At 46.3% G+C, this 21224-nt stretch overlaps 1 protein-coding gene across 1 annotated transcript in view; it reads left to right on the top strand.

Moving 5' to 3' along the window:
- The window catches only part of LOC135238129 (voltage-dependent L-type calcium channel subunit alpha-1D-like), a 48663-nt gene extending 29183 nt beyond the window's left edge, over positions 1-19480 (top strand). The window contains 24 exon segments of the mRNA XM_064305836.1: positions 140-247; positions 834-886; positions 1603-1749; positions 2495-2696; positions 3172-3330; positions 3769-3879; positions 4188-4271; positions 4855-4875; positions 5081-5206; positions 5883-5948; positions 6250-6341; positions 6485-6644; positions 7081-7208; positions 8035-8131; positions 9358-9460; positions 11489-11590; positions 12345-12460; positions 13049-13177; positions 13420-13751; positions 13996-14139; positions 15028-15188; positions 15644-15750; positions 16051-16395; positions 17462-19480. Coding sequence (XP_064161906.1) covers positions 140-247; positions 834-886; positions 1603-1749; positions 2495-2696; positions 3172-3330; positions 3769-3879; positions 4188-4271; positions 4855-4875; positions 5081-5206; positions 5883-5948; positions 6250-6341; positions 6485-6644; positions 7081-7208; positions 8035-8131; positions 9358-9460; positions 11489-11590; positions 12345-12460; positions 13049-13177; positions 13420-13751; positions 13996-14139; positions 15028-15188; positions 15644-15750; positions 16051-16395; positions 17462-17725 — 3357 coding nt within the window. The 3' untranslated portion in view covers positions 17726-19480.
- The last annotated feature ends 1744 nt before the right edge of the window (positions 19481-21224 follow it).

The following is a 21224-nucleotide window of genomic DNA, read 5'->3' as shown; positions in this document are numbered from 1 at the left end:
GTGTGTGTTTCTGTGCAGCCGTGTTTGTGCATTTTGTAGGTGTGTTGTGTGTCTGACGCTGTGTGTGTGTGTTTCTGTGCAGAACGTGGTGCAGTGTGTGTGTGTGTGTCTGACGCTGTGTGTGTGTGTTTCTGTGCAGAACGTGGTGCAGTGCGTCTTCGTGGCCATCAGGACCATTGGGAACATCATGATTGTCGCCACGCTGCTGCAGTTCATGTTCGCCTGCATCGGAGTGCAGCTCTTCAAGGTGCGCAGCCTGCACATGCTCAGTATGACCACAGCGCTGCACTGCCTGCATTCTTATCATTAGAGCTGCACCTCCGCTCTGAATTTTACTGCATTATTATCCATTAGAGCTGCACCTCTGCCCTGAATTTTATTGCGTTATTATCCAGTAGAGCTGCACCTCTGCTCTGAATTTTACTGCATTATTATCCAGTAGAGCTGCACCTCTGCTCTGAATTTTACTGCATTATTATCCATTAGAGCTGCACCTCTGCTCTGAATTTTACTGCATTATTATCCATTAGAGCTGCACCTCTGCTCTGAATTTTACTGCATTTCTATCCATTAGAGCTACAGCTCTGCTCTGCTTAAAACTAGGAAAACACGTTTTTGCCTGCATGTTCTGCTATCCATCTATATAAAAACAGTGTAAGTAGAAAGTCTCCACACTTACGGTGGAGAAACGGTGGAAAGTATCACTCTGTACGGATTGGTTGTGAATACCCCAGTCTTTCAACATTTGTGTACTAAGTTTTCTGATCTTTGTGGGCCCTGTTTTGGGAGATGTGATGGTTGTCTGTGGTTTTATAAGCTGGTTTGTGTCTCAGGGTAAATTTTTCAGCTGCACTGATGAAGCTAAGCACACTCCAGAGGAATGCAAGTGAGTGAGCTAGCTGTGTAGAGTAGCACATAGCACCCACTGCTAACTGCTCTCCCCCGTTACGGCCCTCAGGACAAGGTATAGCCATTAGTGACGGAGCCTGGTCCAGGAGGGCCACACCACAGTTCTGTCTTTCGCTACATCTGAACCCTTAACCACTAATTTGATTGGCTATTAGGCTGTAAGGAATGACCATGTGCTAGGGGTAATGAGAGTTTCACCCTCAGACTCTTCAGGTTTTGATCAGCCAAACTTGGATGGAGTAAAGACCAGAAACATCTGTGGTGCTCCAGGAGTACGACTGCCCCCCCCCCAGTTTGATGCTTCACCTCCGGGGTCGTCCCCTTCTTTATTTTCCATTCCCCCTTTGATTGTGCCCAGCTTGTGTGAGCTGCTTTATCTCCTGCTCCCTGTAGTGTGAATGATGCTTTTCCAGGTGTATAATCCTAATGCCCTCAGTGTGAATGATGTGTGCATTGCTGGGTGTATAATCCTAATGCCCTCAGTGTGAATGATGTGTGCATTGCTTGGTGTATAATCCTAATGCCTTCAGTGTGAATGATGTGTGCTTTGCTTGGTGTATAATCCTAATGCCCTCAGTGTGAATGAAACTTTGCCAGGTGTATAATCCTAATGCCAGTTATATGCAGTAGGAGGGCAGTTCTGGAACCCTGCTGTTTGATTGGCTGGCTTGTGTTCCTTGTTATGCTGCTCAGGGGGACCTTCGTCGTTTACAAGGACGGGGACGTGGCACACCCCACCATGAAAGAGAGAGTGTGGTACAACAGCGACTTCAACTTCGACAACGTGCTGATGGGCATGATGGCTCTCTACACCGTGTCCACCTTCGAAGGCTGGCCCGTGTGCGTGTGGTTCTTCAAATGAGTGCTGTCCCAAAGACACTATTGATTAAACAGATATTCAACTCCTGCAGTCCTTCTGCTCTCCTCACGGCAGGAGTTGAATATCCAGGAGTTGAATATCACTCCTGTGGTAGATTACAGAACATCTTTTGCTGTGAGATTGTGCTTTCATAAGTATTTATAAAATGCATCACATTTTATATTTTTCATGTTTGGTAATTAACATGTATGTATGAACAGCAACAGTAACGTTAAAAATGAAAGATAAAATGTTGAGGAATCATAATATGGTATGAAATTATTCAATCATAACATAATACTGTAAAGTATTATCATATTAATGATGTTTAGTGTCTTGTTAATAGAAGCTGTGCGCTCAATATGCACATTGATATTGCTGTTTGAAATTTATATCCAAAGCAGGAACTTTCTTTCTGAAGGGAAATGTATCAAGTATGACCAGATTATAGAAGATTAATGTAATCTGATAAACAGAAAAATATTAATTATAGACATGTACGCTCTAAAAATCAACATCACATTAAATTCATACTATTTTGAAAGTGTAATGATGAATATATTCCACCGCAGTGTATTTTTTAATTGCAATAAAAAAATGTATTCCAATATGGGAAAGTGACAAAAATGTGTACATTTCCCAATACGTTGTGAAGTGCTGTATCTTAATGATATATTTATTTTCTCTTTCTCTGCCTTCTCTTTGGCACCTCTATCTCTCTCTCAGTATTCTGTACCAAGCTATTGATGCCAATGCTGAGAACAAAGGCCCCATCTATAACTACCGTGTAGACATTTCCATCTTCTTCATCGTCTACATAATTGTCATCGCCTTCTTCATGATGAACATCTTTGTGGGCTTTGTCATCATCACCTTCAGGGAGCAGGGAGAACAGGAGTACAAGAACTGCGAGCTGGACAAGAACCAGGTATGAGTATAACCAGGTTCAGCATTTTTTCTGGGCCTTGAGCATTTGGGATGATGCAATCAGGCAAGAAAAAGAAGAAGGAAAAAAGCAAAAATCCCCTAAGTTTGGGGCTTTATTGTGTGGACGTGTGAAGTTGTTAGAGAATTCTGTCTGTTGAAATGGGGTCAGAAGGTACAGAAATGAATGTGTTTAAGGGCTGAGAGTCTGTGTCATTGTGGTTATTTCTGTAGGGAACCCTGAAAAGTGCCAAACTGTGCTGTATAGGGGCGTAACTTGGCGAGATTGGCATACCTGCCATCCCAATTCATTATTTTTAATCTCTCTCTCCCTCTCTCTCTCTGTCACTCTCTCCCTTTCATCTTCTTTCAGAGGCAGTGTATATATTATTGGCATACCTGCCATCCCAATTCATTATTTTTAATCTCTCTCTCCCTCTCTCTCTCTGTCACTCTCTCTCCGTTTCATCTTCTTTCAGAGGCAGTGTATATATTATGCACTGAAGTCTCAGCCGATAAAGGTCTACATTCCAAAGAACCCGACCCAGTTTAAGTTCTGGTCCATCGTGAACTCATCCGGGTTTGAGTACATCATGTTTGTCCTGATCCTTCTCAACACCGTCACGCTGGCAGTGCAGGTACGCCCCTGCCTTTGCACCGGGAGCTTTGATTGTAAATATACCAACAGTCATAACTATAAAATGATCAAAAATAGTTCCTGTTCAAGTTGAAATGTCTTCACTATAATGATAACTTTGTTAGCAAGTGTATGTAACAGAGCATATCTGTGTGTTCTTTAGCATTATGAGCAGCGCATGTAACAGTGCATACCTGTGTGTTCTTTAGCATTATGAGCAGCGCATGTAACAGTGCATACCTGTGTGTTCTTTAGCATTATAAGCAGCGCATGTAACAGAGCGTACCTGTGTGTTCTTTAGCATTATGAGCAGCGCATGTAACAGTGCATACCTGTGTGTTCTTTAGCATTATGAGCAGCGCATGTAACAGTGCATGCCTGTGTGTTCTTTAGCATTATAAGCAGCGCATGTAACAGAGCGTACCTGTGTGTTCTTTAGCATTATGAGCAGTCCAAACTCTTCAACTTTGTGATGGATATTCTCAACATGGCCTTCACTGGACTTTTCACTGTGGAGATGGTGCTCAAGCTCCTGGCCCTCAGATTCAGGGTGAGGAGGTTTCTCTGTCTATGTTCTAATGTTCTATGTTCTTCAGGCAGGCTTTTTTTTTTTTTAGCAGACACTCTTATCCAGAGCGACATTGTATCCAATTATACCGCTAGATATTTACTGGAGCAATGCAGGTTAAGTACCTTACTCAAGGGTGTCCTACCGGGGAATCGAACCTGCGACCTTTAGGTTACAAGACCAACTCCTTAGCCATTATACTGCACTGCCGCCTACGTGTTCTGAATGTGAAAAAGTGTGGCAAAGTTTCTCTGTCTTGTCATGGTGTGCTAAGCAACAATGTTTTTCAGCACTACTTCATGGACGCCTGGAACTCGTTCGATGCCCTGATCGTGGTGGGCAGCGTGGTGGACATCGTGGTATCAGAGTTCAGCGTGAGTGGGCTGCATTGGTGCCGGTGCTGTGACATCACTGCTACCGGGGCCATTTTTCCATCTTTAGAAATTAGTTAGGGCCCAGAATCTTCTGTTTTTATTTTTCTCCAATAAATACTCACAATTTAAGGTTTTATTTTGAAATACATACAGCTGAAAAGCTGAATTTATTTTGTATGATGTGATATTACTTACCTGATAATGCAGCGTGAGTCACATTAAACGAAAATGTTTAATACCTATCTAGTGGTGCATTGTATTGCTGATATAGATTGAACATTGATTCCGTTTTTTATTTGTTTGTAAACAGTGAGCATACAGTTATACATTTTGGGAGTGCAAAAAGACTATTACACTGCCTTGTAAATATCAAATAGCAAACATTTCAGAGAAAACTGATATTTAATCTCATGTAACAAGAGGAAGTTGAAGTTGCTTGCATACCAGCAGGATATATGTTCAGTTCAATGAATGCAGAATTTTTATTTCATTTTTAATCTGTGTTCTCTGTGTCTTTTCTCATTTGATCCTTCTGCACGTGGTGTCTCCGGAATGGCTTCTGATGTTTCTTTCTCTGTTTCAGGGTGGAGGGCATGAGGGAGAGGTAAATATGTCTGGAACAGATTGCTCTCCCCCCTCACAAAATGGTCTCAACTACATTTTGCTGTCCATTAAAATGATTTACACATTTATACACGTTTTTATATCTATCCTTATCTTTCTCTCTCCCTCTCTCCTCTCCCCTCTCCCCTGTCTCTCCCTCTCTCGCCACCTCTCTCTCTTTCTCCCTTTGTCTCTCTCTCTCTCAGGGGGAGGAAAGCTCTCGAGTGTCCATCACTTTTTTCCGCTTGTTCCGAGTGATGCGATTGGTCAAGCTGCTCAATAAGGGGGAGGGCATTCGCACCCTCCTCTGGTCCTTTGTAAAATCCCTCCAGGTCTGAAGCTAAGGGGGCTCTTGTGTTCTTTGCATACGCTCAAGATCAGAGCATGCTATGAAAAAAAATTCAGCAACATAGAAAAAACCTAAACACTCCAGGAAAGGCACATTGTTGCATCATCCATCACAGTGTTTTTGCATCTTATCATTGGGCTTCTACCATTAAGAAACATCACATCTAAATACTGAAGGCTGCATTTAATCCAATTTTGTTTAATTATGGATGTTACTGTAATAATTTGTCAGCACTGCTACATTTACCTTTTCTTAAAAAATATAGAAGATTCCCTTAACTAATGTAGCTGCAAGCAGCAAAGAAGCGGTCCAGGCCAAATGCCCTAAATAGCCAAAAAGATAATCCTTATCAATATTTTACTATTTTTACTTTTGTGATTGTGTGGAAGGTTTAACGGTTTCTTGGCAAAAAAAACCATGCCCACTGATAGTTCATTGCATGTATTTTGTCATGGAAACTTTCTTTGAACAACTTTATTTGAACAAAGGAGAATGTACTGAACAACTGAACATTAGTCCAACCTGCATGCTAATAATAGTAATACTACTACTGCTACTGCTGCTACTACTACTACTACTACTACTATTACTAATAATAATAATAATAACATCCTTTCCTGGTTCCTGACCTACCTTGTCTCTCTCTCCCTCTCTTTCAGGCTCTGCCTTATGTCGCTCTCCTCATTGCCATGATCTTCTTCATTTATGCTGTCATTGGCATGCAGGTGGGTCTGTCTGTCTGTCTCTGCCTGACGGTCTGCCTGTCCTGCCAGTCTGCCTGTCTGTCTGTCTCTGTCTGCCTGCCTGCCTGCCTGTCTGCCTGTCTGCCTGTCTGTCTGTCTCTGTCTGCCTGCCTGCCTGTCTGTCTGTCTCTGTCTGCCTGTCTACCTGTCTGCCTGTCTGCCTGTCTGTGTCTGTCTGCCTGCCTGTCTGAGTCTGTCTGTCTAACCCCTCCCGCTCTTTGCACCAGAGATGGCTGCAGCCTGTGTTCACCTGACCTTCTTCTGCTTTCTCCTGCTCCTCCAGACCTTTGGGAAGGTTGCCTTGCTGGACAACACAGACATCAACAGGAACACCAACTTCCAGACCTTTCCGCAGGCTGTTCTGGTGCTGTTCAGGTGAGTCAGGTGGCCTCGGCAGGGCCCTGCTCGGCCAACCCCAAAACCACACGCCGGACGAATATTAATATCGATAATAAGAATATTAATGAAGATGTGCGGATGTGAGTATTAACGCAGAGGGGGAACCCTGTGTGGCGCAGGTGTGCCACTGGAGAGGCGTGGCAGGAGATCATGCTGGGCTGCCTGCCAGGGAAACGCTGTGACCCAGAGTCGGACTACGAGCCCGGAGAGGAGTTCACCTGCGGGAGCAACTTCGCCTACCTCTACTTCATCAGCTTCTTCATGCTCTGCGCTTTCCTGGTGAGAGAGAGAGGAGGGAGGGAGGGAGGGAGGAGGCTGAGGGGGGAAGAACTAACACCATGCAGCCTCCAGGCAGCTACATCCCAATTTAACCAGCCAGAAATAACCACATTGTGCATTAAATCTGACAGGACCTAATAATGATACATAGGCATGCATATGCATTACTTGTATTTAGCTGTTTTTTCACTCCCCTGTCCATTTAAATGTTTTTAGTTTCAATATCAGGTGTATTGCACTTTTCATCACGATAAAGCACTTTTGGGAAAGTGTGTGTGTGTTCTGCGAGAGAGAGAGAAAGAGAAATAATGGGTGAGAATGTGTGTGAGTCTGAGAGTGGGGATATGTTTGTGTGAGAGAGAGGCAGAGTGTGTGTGTGTGTGTGTGAGAGAGAGTGATCACTATTTATGTGTTGTGTGTTTTTGCTTATGTTTAGATTATAAACTTGTTTGTCGCTGTCATCATGGACAACTTTGACTATTTGACACGTGATTGGTCCATCCTGGGCCCCCATCACTTGGATGAGTTCAAAAGAATCTGGTCAGAATATGACCCTGAGGCCAGGTGAGACTGTGTGCCTGTGCACAGCAGTGTTTGTGCTCTGGTTTCTTAGTGTGGTTGTTGTGTGCTGTGCAGTAGTGTTGTGTAGTTGCTATTGGTGTGGGGTAGTGTTGTGTAGTTGTATTATGCAGTGCAGTAGTGCTGTGTAGATGTTGTGGCTGTGCAGTAGTGTTGTGTACTTGCTGTTGCTGTGCAGTAGTGTTGTGTAGTTGTTATTGCTGTGCAGTAGAGGTGTGTAGTAGTGTTGTGTAGTTGTTATTGGTGTGTGGTGGTGTTGTGTAGATGATGTTGCTGTGCGGTAGTGTTGTGTAGATGTTGTTGCTGTGCAGTACTGTTGTGTAGTTGTTGCTGTGCGGTAGTGCTGTGTAGCTGTATTATGCTGTGCAGTAGTGCTGTGTAGCTGTATTATGCTGTGCAGTAGTGCTGTGTAGCTGTATTATGCTGTGCAGTAGTGCTGTGTAGCTGTATTATGCTGTGCAGTAGTGCTGTGTAGCTGTATTATGCTGTTCAGTAGTGCTGTGTAGTTGTATTATGCTGTGCAGTAGTGCTGTGTAGTTGTATTATGCTGTGCAGTAGTGCTGTGTAGTTGTATTATGCTGTGCAGTAGTGCTGTGTAGCTGTATTATGCTGTTCAGTAGTGCTGTGTAGTTGTATTATGCTGTGCAGTAGTGCTGTGTAGTTGTATTATGCTGTGCAGTAGTGCTGTGTAGTTGTATTATGCTGTGCAGTAGTGCTGTGTAGTTGTATTATGCTGTGCAGTAGTGCTGTGTAGTTGTATTATGCTGTGCAGTAGTGCTGTACTCTCCAGCAGGCTGTGTTCTCCTTGCAGTGGGCGTATAAAGCACCTGGACGTTGTGGCTCTGCTGCGCAGGATCCAGCCTCCTCTGGGGTTCGGCAAGCTCTGCCCTCACCGCGTGGCCTGCAGGGTAACTGCCTCCACCACCCCCACCCCCAAGCTCAGACTGCCCCGCCCTGCATGTGCCGACACCCTGCTGTGCCTGCCCTGTGTCTGCACACCCCACCTGGCCCCACTGTGCCCACCCACACCGCTGAATATGATCCCACACCACTCTACACTCAAACTCACTACTCTATACTAACCCACACCACTCTACACTCAAACACACCCCTCTATACTAACCCACACCCCTCTAGACTCAAACTCACTACTGTATACTAACCCTCACCCCTCTACACTCAAACACACTACTCTATACTAACCCACACCCCTCTATACTAACCCTCACCACTCTACACTCAAACTCACTACTTTATACTAACCCTCACCACTCTACACTCAAACTAACTACTCTATACTAACCCTCACCCCTCTACACTCAAACACACCCCTCTATACTAACTGACACCACTCTACACTCAAACACACCCCTCTATACTAACTGACACCACTCTACACTCAAACACACCCCTCTATACTAAATGACACCACTCTACACTCAAACACACTATTCTGTACTAACCCAAACCACTCTACACTAAAGCACACTACTCTATACTACCCCACATCACTCTATACTAACTGACACCACTCTATACTATCCCACACCACTCTACACTAAAACACACTACTCTATACTACCCCACATCACTCTATACTAACTGACACCACTCTATACTATCCCACACCACTCTACACTCAAACACACTACTCTATACTACCCCACATCACTCTATACTAACTGACACCACTCTATACTACCCCACACCACTCTATACTAACTGACACCACTCTATACTACCCCACACCACTCTATACTAACTGACACCACTCTATACTACCCCACACCACTCTATACTAACTGACACCACTCTATACTAACCGACAGCACTCAAACACACTACTCTATGCTAACCCATACCGCTCTACACTCACGGTGGTGTGGCATTTTAAGAGTGGGGCGTGTGAAATGTGAGGAGTCCTTAAGCTCATGGTGGGATTGTTGTGGGAAGCCATGCTGTAACTCATATGGTGAGGGGGTTGAAATTATCGTGGGTCATTACTGTGTGGCCCTAGCTTCTGCTGACACAATCACTCTGTCACTGCTACTTACTAACAGGAGGTCTGTCACCTCTCCTCTCCCGCTTCTCTCAATCCAATTACAAACCCCTCCCCCTTCCTCTTCTCCCGCAGAGGCTGGTCGCCATGAACATGCCCCTGAATACTGACGGGACAGTGAAGTTCAACGCCACGCTCTTCGCCTTGGTTAGGACCGCCCTGAAGATTAAGACAGAAGGTCAGCCGGCCCCCATTCCCCAGCAGCAGGAAGCACACTTACACTGGGCTAAAACCACGCCCCTCAGTGGCTAAAACCACGCCCCTCCGTGGCCAAAACCACGCCCCCTCAGTGGCCAAAACCACGCCCCCTCAGTGTCCAAAACCACGCCCCCTCAGTGGCCAAAACCACGCCCCCTCAGTGTCCAAAACCACGCCCCTCAGTGGCCAAAACCACGCCCCTCAGTGGCCAAAACCACGCCCCCTCAGTGGCCAAAACCACGCCCCTCAGTGGCCAAAACCACGCCCCTCAGTGGCCAAAACCACGCCCCCTCAGTGGCCAAAACCACGCCCCCTCAGTGGCCAAAACCGCGCCCCCTCAGTGGCCAAAACTACACCCCTCAGTGGCCAAAACCACGCCCCCTCAGTGGCCAAAACCACGCCCCTCAGTGGCCAAAACCACGCCCCTCAGTGGCCAAAACCACGCCCCCTCAGTGGCCAAAACCACGCCCCCTCAGTGGCCAAAACCGCGCCCCCTCAGTGGCCAAAACTACACCCCTCAGTGGCCAAAACCACGCCCCCTCAGTGGCCAAACCACGCCCCTCAGTGGCCAAAACCACGCCCCCTCAGTGGCCAAAACCACGCCCCTCAGTGGCCAAAACCACGCCTCCTCAGTGGCCAAAACCACGCCTCCTCAGTGGCCAAAACCACGCCCCTCAGTGGCCAAAACCACGCCCCTCAGTGGCCAAAACCACACCCCCTCAGTGGCCAAAACCACGCCCCTCAGTGGCCAAAACCACGCCCCCTCAGTGGCCAGAACCACGCCCCCTCAGTGGCCAAAACCACGCCCCCTCCGTGGCCAAAACCACGCCCCTCAGCACGGCCCATTAGCTCTATTAGCGAGTAGAAGCCATGTAAGAGAGTGCCTCAGTCTTGGCACTGTACTCAATCAGTATTAGTCCCTGACTGTGACATATGCAAAGGCACTTTTTCACGACAAAACAAATTTAACTTTGTTTTGCCGATCAGGCCAAAGTGTGTTTGTGAAGATGACAATGACACTTTTAAATACCCTTAAGCACTTCTCAACACTTTTAAACATTTTTCAATTATTTAACAAAAAATTATTTTAAATATTTTTGAGAAATATAACTAAATATGGGTCATATTTCTGGTGATACAACTCTGAGTAAAATTAGAAGCCTAAAAATTAGAGGTATACCAAACAGTTTAATTTGTTTGTTTTTAACAACATTACATTACAATCACTTAGCAGATACTCTTACCCAGTGCTACATACAGGAGCAGAATACTGGAACACTAAACGGCAATATCAGCAAGACGTCTCAAAGTTGATTTATAATCAATAAGTGTAAAGTTAGCCAAACAAACTGGCATTTAGTATTTAAAAAAAGAAATACCACTGTACAATTAACTTATCTTTCCATAGCTATATTTATACCATTACTGTGACAAAAGGAAATGAAAAAAAAAAAGATTTATTCAAATTAATTTACTCAAAGGTTGGACCAAAGGACAAAGGTCTGTCGGTCAGTCTGACATTATTTATGTAAAATATTATTTTGGTCTTTTGGTATCTGCCACCAGATGTATTTCCATACAGACAGACCGTCATCAGAAAGTAGCAATCAGGTTGAGGGTGGAGGCTTTATAAAGTACTGAGGTCTTGCTCATTTAGATTGTATTTCATACCATTCACCATCGATTCAAATGATTCACTTGATTCAAATAACAATGAGGTTTGATTTGTTTGGAGATATGCATGAAACCTCTGAAGTTCAGAGGTTTCAGAAGTCACCAAAATTGGTGTTCCAAATTACGCTTCAGAGAAGTAATAACACTTGCATTTATTTTCTGCTGAGTTGACATTAAGATAAAATGTTCATTGGATACAGGTGGAATGAGTCAATTGGAAAATTCAGCAGTTTGACTAGGCAGTGCACTGGGATGTGGGATTGCCACCTCATTTCCTGCAGTGTGATGATGTCACCTCTGGCTGTGTAATGACATCACCTCTCGCCTCTCACAGGGCCGGTGGTTCAGGAGAACGAGGAGCTGAGGATCATCATCAAAAAGATCTGGAAGCGAACCAAGGCCAAAACTCTGGACGAAGTGATCCCTCCTCCGGAGGGTAAGACAGTGGTTCAGTCTATGCCCGTCATCCTCATAATCACAGATGATTGGATGGGAGCGCTTCAGAATCGCATTATTATTAAACACGTGAGGAATGTGACGTGGACCAAAAGTCCATAAAACGTCTTTGAGTGACAGGTGCCACATTCCCCTCCTGGTACACTGCAACTTACAAAGAGCACCAACAAAGAAAAGGTCTAGGTTCTTAATCACCAACAGCTCAAGTAGTGATTAATAATACATGTAATGGTTGGGACTTAGCACCCTGGTGATATGTAATCTTTTGTCACTAGAATTAACATGTGGAAGGAAAGGTAGTGAAAGGCATAGAGGAATATAGGGTAGACAGAGGGGGGGGAGATGGTTTAAGAGTCTGATTTCAACTATTGTTACTTTGTTTCAGTAATACTTAATGTAATTCTGACTATTGAAAAACAAACAACCATGGGTTACCTTTCAGAAGAGACCAGGATTATGCATGTAGTCAAAAGGGTTTGAGAACAGTAACCATTTTATTTTGGGCATTTTCAGGCTTGTATTCAAAAAAGGGGTGCTTGAGAAGGGGTTAAACCATGCAACAACAAAAAAAAAAAAAAATTTTTTAATGAACTGGAAAATGCCCATAATTTTCTGTGAGGATTTCTTTCAATTAGTTCATTTTATCAGTAAATTGAGATTAGTAAATTGATTTGAGCTGAAAAGGAATTAAGGAATTGAGTGACTGGTTCCTCTGCCTCTTCTTTCTGCCACAGAGGAGGAAGTGACCGTGGGTAGATTCTACGCCAGCTTCCTGATCCAGGACTACTTCCGGAAGTTCCGCAAGAGGAAGCTGGCCCTGAAGAAAAAGAACAAGTCCTCGGCCCTGCAGGTGAGTGGGTTAGTCTGTGATGTCACAATGCCTGCACTGAAGCCACATTTCCCATTGGTTTAAACATTAATGTATCCTCACCCGAACGTGCCCCCTGGCTTCTGTCTTGTGTCTCATTGTAACGAATGAAAATAGATTGCATTTATTTAGCATCTGCATCAATTTCTCAGGATTTGAAAGTGCTTTAAAGTGAAGGGGGTGAGGGTAGGGGGGGTTCCAACTCACCTCAACCTCCACTGAGCTGTAGCACCCAACCCCCCCTCACCCCTACCCAATGCCTGTCTAACTTCAGAAATTACTAAGATGAAGATTGAGTGCTAATGAGCTCAACAGCTCTGTGTGTTCCAGCTCTCCTGATTCTTGAGGAATGGTTTTTTGTGTTTGTGACTGTCCTGGCTCCTGAGCTCTGTCTGTTATTCTGTACAACAGTGGTTTTGAAGTTTGTGTGCGCCTCTCCTACTTGTTCCTGCATTACCTGGGGCGGAGGATAGAGATTCTGTTGAACAGAGCATGTGAGTTTTGAAATGTCACGTACGTACAGATGGCCGTGAGCTGACTTCTCTTCCTTCCTGTGCGGACCTTCCCCAGGCCGGGCTGAGAACTCTGCAGGACTTAGCGCCGGAGATGAGACTGGCCCTGACCTGTGACCTGGAAGAGGAAGAGGAGGAGGATGTGGTGCTGGACATGGAGGATGAAGATGACGAGACTTTCTACAAGGTTGTGATGTCACTCACTGTAAAAATGTTCTGTTATAGCCCTCTGTCTCTCAGTTCAGGTCAATTCAAAGCACTCTATTGGTGTGGCTAACACAAGCACCTACAAATGCAAATACTGCCAAAATATAGGTTGCACAAATTATGTACACTATGTAAACTATGTATGCCTCTGTCTCTGTGTGTCTCTCTCTCTCTCTCTGTCTGTCTTCCCCTCCCTCTCTCTCATTCTCTCTCTATTCACAGAATGAAAGTGATTTTGTGGGTCACTCAGAGTACCCCAGTCCTGATAAGATGGATCCTGGCAGTCCTGGGCTCCCCTTCACCCCCATCCCACCCAGCACTCCTCCGCCCCCCTCCCCAATCCCACCCCCAGAAACTCCCCCTGCAGAGAACCTGTCCAATGGGGCAGTGACTAACCCGTCCGTCACCACTGCCACTCTGTCGAAAACTGCAAACGGGGGTGGCATAATGCAGTGGGAGGAGCCAGTGGTGGAAGAGGAGGAGCTGTGTGAAAATATTCCTCCCCCAGTGGAGAGTGATGTCATCACGCATCAACCCAAACCTGCCTCTAACAGGTACTCGACACGGGTGCAGGTCTTCAGTCACATGCAAGTGCCAATTAAAAAACATTAATGCACAAAAAAGACTTTGGCCTGATTTTATAAGACATGGTCAACTTTTTCTTCTGTACAGCCTTGTTATGTACAGTGTTACTGCCACAGTTTACCCCACTGGCGATGACATCTCTCTCTCTCTTTCTCTGTCTCTCCCTCCCTCTCTCTCTCTCTCTCTCTCTCTCTCCCCTCCCCCTCTGCTCAGCATCCCCAGGGGGGTTGTAGGTGACGGATATTCCTCCCTCCCTCGTGAGGAGGAAGGGATGGAGATGATGGAGGAGAACTACTCTGGAGAGCAGGGTTACAACAGCAGGGAAGAGGACACTGAGAGCACAGCATCACAAGACAGGTCGGGGGGGGTGAGGGAGAGAAAGAGAGTGTGTGTGTGAGAGAGAGAGGGGGGAAGAAAAAGAGGGGAAGAGAGATTGGGTCTGGACAGTAGGCCCCATCTGGTGGGGGAATGGTAAGGCCTAGTGTGGGATGGGTCAAGCGGTTTGTTAAGGCACTGTTCCAGTGTGTAGCTGGGCCCCGTGGTCTGGTATCTGTTAAGGCTCTGTTCCAGTGTGTAGATGGGTCCCATGGCCTGGTATCTGTTAAGGCTCTGTGTTCCAGTGTGTGGATGGGTCCCATGGTCTGGTATCTGTTAAGGCTTTGTTCCAGTGTGTGGATGGGTCCCATGGTCTGGTATCTGTTAAGGCTCTGTTCTAGTGTGTGGATAGGCCCCGTGGTCTGGTATCTGTTAAGGCTCTGTTCCAGTGTGTGGATGGGCCCCATGGTCTGGTGTCTGTTAAGGCCCTGTTCCACAGTGGGGCCCATCTGCACACTGGAACAAGCGCACATTATCCATCATAATGTGGTTGCCCTGGGTTTGGAAGGTTTCAGTCGACCAGGATGACAGTGTCTGTTCATGCAAACCTGAGTTGCGAATCAGATGGCCACAAGTCTGCCTCTGGGGCTGAGTCTTCCTCAAACTCAGGTCTGTGTGAGGCTGATTTGTGAGGTGTGGTGTGGATGAGAAGCGACGGCTGACATCACATCACATGCTTCAGAGGAGAGCACAAGCTTGTCTGCACTCTCCCGAATCGAGAGCGGGTGTGTGGTAATTGGCTCTGATAAACACAATTCAGCATTCTGAGCTTGCGAGAAAAAATGGACAAAAGCATTACATTAAAAAACGTACAGACGTTGGGTGGTAGCTGTCAAACATAATTTTTTTAATTCTGGATGTGTCTCTCAGGCATTGGTTCCCGGATCCTCCAGCCCCGTACCTTGGACATCGCGAACACGCCTACAACGCCGCGCCCGCCGGCCACGTGCCGCACGCCAACAACTACGGCAACGGCTACACCCAGCCTCGACAGCCGCCTCGCCGACGTCTGCTTCCTGCGACTCCCACCGGTTGAAACTGCGTTTGTTTTCTTTCCGTCATCCGCATCACATTCCGTCAGGGTTAAAAAGAGACTGTGACATACCCACCACTGGTGTACAGCTGGGACTAACGAGCTCTGTCTGGCTGCACTGGATATGTGGATGTGTACAGATGTGTGTGTGTATATATACATACAGTATGCGTCCATGTGTACACATGTCCATGGAAACAGTGCTTATGTTATTAATACAGAGATATCCATTATATGTATGTAACAATTTTAGTGCTTTGTATCATGCGCATGATATTAGAAGAATAGCCAAATAAGACCCAGTGTGGTCAGAGCACTTGAATAATTTTCTTAACACATTAAATATATCTTTTCCATATATACGTGTGCATGTGCCGATTTATCCTTTAACCTAACTTTTTGCTGTTTTCTCTCCCTTCCTCCCTCCCTCCCTCCTTATTCCTCCCTTTCCAGGCCAAAAGCCTGTTTTTAATGTCCAGAATCTGAGGCGACAGGGCAGTAATGAGGACATCCCAAATAACTTCCATCAGAACGCCCCACTCAGCAGAGTACACACACAGGTAACAAACATACACACACACACACACACACACACACACACAGGTAACACCTACCATCAGAACGCCCCCCTTAACCAGCAAAGTACACACACAGGTAACAAACATACACACACACACACACAAACACACACACAGACAACAAACATACACACACACACAAACACACACACAGACAACAACCAGACACACACATACACACAGATGAAGGGTGTAGTCCCAAGCCCACAGCGCACTTCCCCCTGATGCTGAGGGTCTGGCGCGTAACTGCGGTCTCTCTCCGTCTCGCCCCGCCTCCCCCAGACCTACGTCAGCGGCGGCGGCTCCCGCCGCGGCAGCGCGGCGTCCATGGCGTCCCTGGCGTCCTCCTCCGCCTCCTGGGCCGTGGGCGGCGGCACCAACCCCCGTCGCGGGCGCCTCCTGTACGCCCCTCTCATCCTGGTGGAGGAGGAGGGCCAGGGGGCGGGGCCGGACGCGGACTGGGCGGGCGGGAACGCGGACGGGAACGCAGGCTCCGCCCGCCAGGACTGGTACACGGGGCCCCGGGGGGGCGTGGCCACGGGCGGGGCCTACACCAGCCTGAGAGGCCCGCCCCAGCTCACCTACCAGTATGCTGACAAAGGCAGCGCGGACAGCCTGGTGGAGTCGGTGAGTCTGTCCGTCACGCGCCCGTCTCCCTGACGACCGGGCGCTAAGGCTTCCGTTTCGGATGCTCACTCCGAAATCCATACAGAGCAGCAGTATTAACACAAAAAAGCGGTCCGCTGTGTGCCGTCAGGCGAGGTCAGGTGTGCCGTGTGGAAAAAAAATCACTTTTAAAAAATGTAGAAGTTCAAATGAATTAAAAAAAACTTGCACAAACAAATCCATTCACAAAAACCCCAATAAATGTCATGATAATGCATATCAGGAGCTCCTTTTAATAATTTAATAAAACGAGCGGTCGGGAAGAGATACAAGTACAGTCTTCAGAAATATGAAGTTCAACACATGGGTTTATATAGTTTTCAGAGACAAAGAACTGTTGTTCCAGCCTATGAGATTCATTTAATTACCATATGCAAATATTCCATTTATGACCAATCACGGGCTAGGATCAAGGAGTCCATACCAAGACTAACCATGTGGGCCTCCTCCAACTTGGCAGGTTCTCAGATCCCCTAATGTACTTTATTTTTACAGCAAGTGCAGTCTGTCTCCTCCTGCTTACATGTCAAAAGATACATTGTACGGGGTGAAACAGCAGACAATTGGATATATTGGCAATTAAAAGTAAACATTCAGCGCTTAGTGAAATACATTTATCAAGTTTTACCATAAGGTCTATATGACATATTATATCATTGCATATATAGCGCTTTCTGTGAGGCAACTTTCTCAGTCATAACCCGGTACGTCCAACGTGCTCTGTCTATTATAGTCAAAATTATTGCACAGAGAAACTACACTGCAAAGACTCCACAGGAGGGAGAGCAGACCTGCTCACGCACACACAGCAGAGACTTAAATCAAATGTCGATCAGGCCAGCCAAATTCCGGTCCCACGGGTGCAACCTGTGAAGTGGCGCTAGGCAGATTTTTACTCTCGAAAGTGAGTAAAATGGCCGCGCTCTGGAGCCCTGCCCGTCCATAGTCAGGATGACAGGGTCGTTTTTGGAGACACAGCCCCGCCCGTGCTATTACTGGAGAGTGACGGCGTACCCCTCTCTGCCAGGTCCTGATCTCAGAGGGGCTGGGTCTCTACGCCAAGGACCCGAAATTCGTGGCCTTTGCCAAACGGGAGATCGCTGACGCCTGCGACATGACCCTGGACGAGATGGAGAACGTGGCCAGCGACATGCTGAGGAAAGGGGCGGGGGGGCGCGGCCGCCTCGGGGGCCACCCGGACGGGGGGGCCCTGTACAGCGACGAGGAGTCCGTCAGGAGCCACGGGGAAGAGGAGCTGGCCGACGAGATGACCTGCGTCAGCACCTTCTGAACAGCATACACAGGGCCTGTACCATTCCACACAGTGGGGGGACTACACGGGCTGTACCATTCCACACAGTGGGGAGACCACACGGGCTGTACCATTCTACCTTGGAGAGGGGGCACTACGGGGCCTGTACCATTCCACACAGTGGGGGGGACTACACGGGCTGTACCATTCCACACAGCGGGGGGACCACACGGGCTGTACCATTCTACCTTGGAGAGGGGGCACTACGGGGCCTGTACCATTCCACACAGTGGGGGGGACTACACGGACTGTACCATTCCACACAACGGGGGGACTACATGGGCTGTACCATTCCACACAGCGGGGGGACTACACGGGGTGTACTATTCCACACAGCGTGGCGACTACACGGACTGTACCATTCTCCTTGGGGAGGGGGCACTATGGGGCCTGTACCATTCCACACAGTGGGGGAGACGACACGGGCTGTACCGTTCTCCTTGGGGAGGGGGCACTACGGGGCCTGTACCATTCCACACAGTGGGGGGACTACACGTGCAGTACCAATCCACACAGTGGGGGGACTACACGGGCTGTACCATTCCACACAGTGGGGGAGACTACACGGGCTGTACCATTCCACACAGTGGGGGAGACTACACGGGCTGTACTGTTCTCCTTGGGGAGGGGGCACTACGGGGCCTCTGCAGTTCTACACAGTGGGGGGGACTACACGGGCTGTACCATTCCACACAGCGGGGGGACCACACAGGCTGTACCATTTTCCTTGGGGAGGGGGCACTACGGGACCTGTACCATTCCACACAGTGGGGAGACCCCACGGGCTGTACCATTCCACACAGTGGGGAGACCACACGGGCTGTACCATTCCACACAGTGGGGGGACTACACGGGCTGTACCATTCCACACTAATCATGGTTCCCCAACCATTACAGAAAGTCCGGAGAATTGATATACACCATGGAAATGTTATGAAATATCCCACAGTCCTTTTCCCCGGAAAACTCTGAAGTTATTTGTTGTGTGTTAAATGATGTGTGTGTGTTTCTTTGGCTAACCCATTAGCTTGATGTTATTTACTGTCATATCCAGCATCTTGGAGAACTGTCCGCTGGTTTTGAAGAAATTAGCTTTGTTTCTGTTACCAAATGCCATTGCTGACTACTCTTACCTGCCAAGAAAATCCTCAGATGTAGGTACTTGCATACAGACATTTGTTATGCATCCTGTCTTGTTCTCTCCTGCTCTTCGCTGCCACTTCTCTGATATGTTCCATTCTCACGCTGTCAAACACCCCTGGAGAATGAGATACGGGGTCATATACTGCACCTTTAAACATTAAATCAAATCGAACCAGGCAAGCCTTGTGGGCTAGGGCACTGAGATTGGAGCTTAAATCTGCACTGGAAATTATTTTATATTTAATGTGCAATCAGATGCCGTTCTGGTGTGTAGCAATTAATGGATGTATATCTCTAAATTTCGAATGTCAACTTTTTGAATATTGGTTGTATCCCCATAGGAACCACTGTAAAATTAGTCTGCAAAGATGAAGATTTCATAGACCATTGCACCATTGTTTTAAATAGTTTTTTTACTGTGACTACTAATATTCCATTAATAATATGTTGAGGTATATAATAATTACAATAATTTGTTTGGATATGTAATTAGTTATTTGCTGGCTTATTTGTATTGAAGTATCTTCAGTGTATGCCAGTGGATATTTTGAGCTGAGTCACTGCTGTGTGAAATAAACTTTGAGGACCGTTTCTTCTTTGTTTTGGTTTGAAAGTTAAAGGTGTACTATGGATGATTTTGCAGCCCTTCTAAGACTTTGTGTTTGTAATAAAACAAGTCTCCTCAACCCCACCCACACCTCTGTTGAGGACACCCCCTCGAGCGCTGCAAGCACAATGTAAATCGAAGAGGTGAGATGGTCAGAGATATTGAAAATAGCATTTTTAGCAACATGAATGATTCCATATAGATGGTATCAGTAATTAGGGAGTGTTGGGACAATCTTTACACCGAGTGCACCCCTTAGCGTGTGGGGAAATCGTATGGTAGCTCGTCGGTAATGCTGTTGCAGCTATTTTGTGTTTTTCCTTGTTCGGTATTTGGCTATTCAGCTATTCCGGACGCGGTCGTTCCTATGTTCCCAGGGGCCTATGTTCCCCAGATTTATATGGCACATATATGGCACATAATGGGAACATGACAAAGGGTCCTATGTTTCCAGGGTCCTATGTTCCCCAGATTTATATGGCACATATATGGCACATAATGGGAACATGACAAAGGGTCCTATGTTCCCAGGGTCTTATGTTCCCCAGATTTATATGGCACATATGTGGCACATAATGGGAACATGGCAAAGGGTCCTATGTTCCCAGGGTCCTATGTTCCCCAGCTCTACATATGTGCTCTACCCGGGGTCCTGTGTTCCCAAGGTTCTATGTTCCCCAGCTCTATATAATCAAATAAAATGATAACCATTGGTTTTGTTGTTTGTATAACTGTTCCATAGCCTTGTTCCAAAAAAAAAACTGGATAATATTTATGAAATATTTTAACTTGAAACTGGTACTTCATGCGAACTGTAGCTTATCTGTGTTCTGCAGTTGTTCCAATGACTTTCAGGATGCAGTTATTGTGCATTACTTTGGATAAAAGAATCTGTCAAATAAAATGTAATCTAATAACACATTTCTCAGGTGTAGAGTTAGAAATAATATGTTGAAAGATTTGCAAATATTCATTTGGCACCATTTTCTATAATTCAGTGGAAGCCCTAGAACTTGTGAATAGAATGTTTACTAAGCTATTGATTAGTCACTTTTGTAGCTTTATTAGTGAAGTTGGCTACATGTAGCTAGATAGCATGCATGCTGTATAAAATTCAGTTCCCCTGATTGAAATAAATGCAGGTGAATTACCAAGCTAGCTAAATTGTAACTATAAACAGTAACAGCAGTTCCCATAGGGGGAGGACATCTTGTTGGGAGAACAGAATTTGACATAAAAGTTATTAATCTAGCTACCTAACGTAACTAGCTAAAAGTAACGTTACTTACTGGTCTAACAAAAAACAGGCCACCTCCTGTCACTTTTCATCCCCTTGGTGACGCCACCGAGCAAAAGCAGTTTCAAGGTTGACTTTAGTTTTTAAACGAGCCCTGTCGGCTTGTCTTTTCTCCTTCGCTGTATCTAGTTGTGGCAGGGCTCTGTTTCTGGGAGAGGTTCGGGGCAATCGGAGGACCACGCCTACTGGTTAAGTGGACACATACATCTGGAGTGCATCAACAATGAATCCAGGTATTTAAAGTGTGCTTTCTTCCCAGTAGGTGGCTGTGACTGAGGAAAACACAACCCGAGAGGGAGAGAGAGAGACAGAGAGAGAGGAAGGTACCAGCACGAATAAGGCTGGAAAGTGTCGTTTTTGTTATTTTGTCTTTGCTATTTTAGTTTGTTGTGTTGCTTTATTATTTTTACCCAGATCCCGCGAGAGTAAAA

The sequence above is a fragment of the Anguilla rostrata genome, chromosome 13 (genome assembly GCF_018555375.3).
Source record: "Anguilla rostrata isolate EN2019 chromosome 13, ASM1855537v3, whole genome shotgun sequence".
Classification (NCBI taxonomy): domain Eukaryota; kingdom Metazoa; phylum Chordata; class Actinopteri; order Anguilliformes; family Anguillidae; genus Anguilla; species Anguilla rostrata.
Note: the sequence above shows the minus strand (reverse complement) of the source record. Positions and strands in the feature narration are given on the sequence as shown.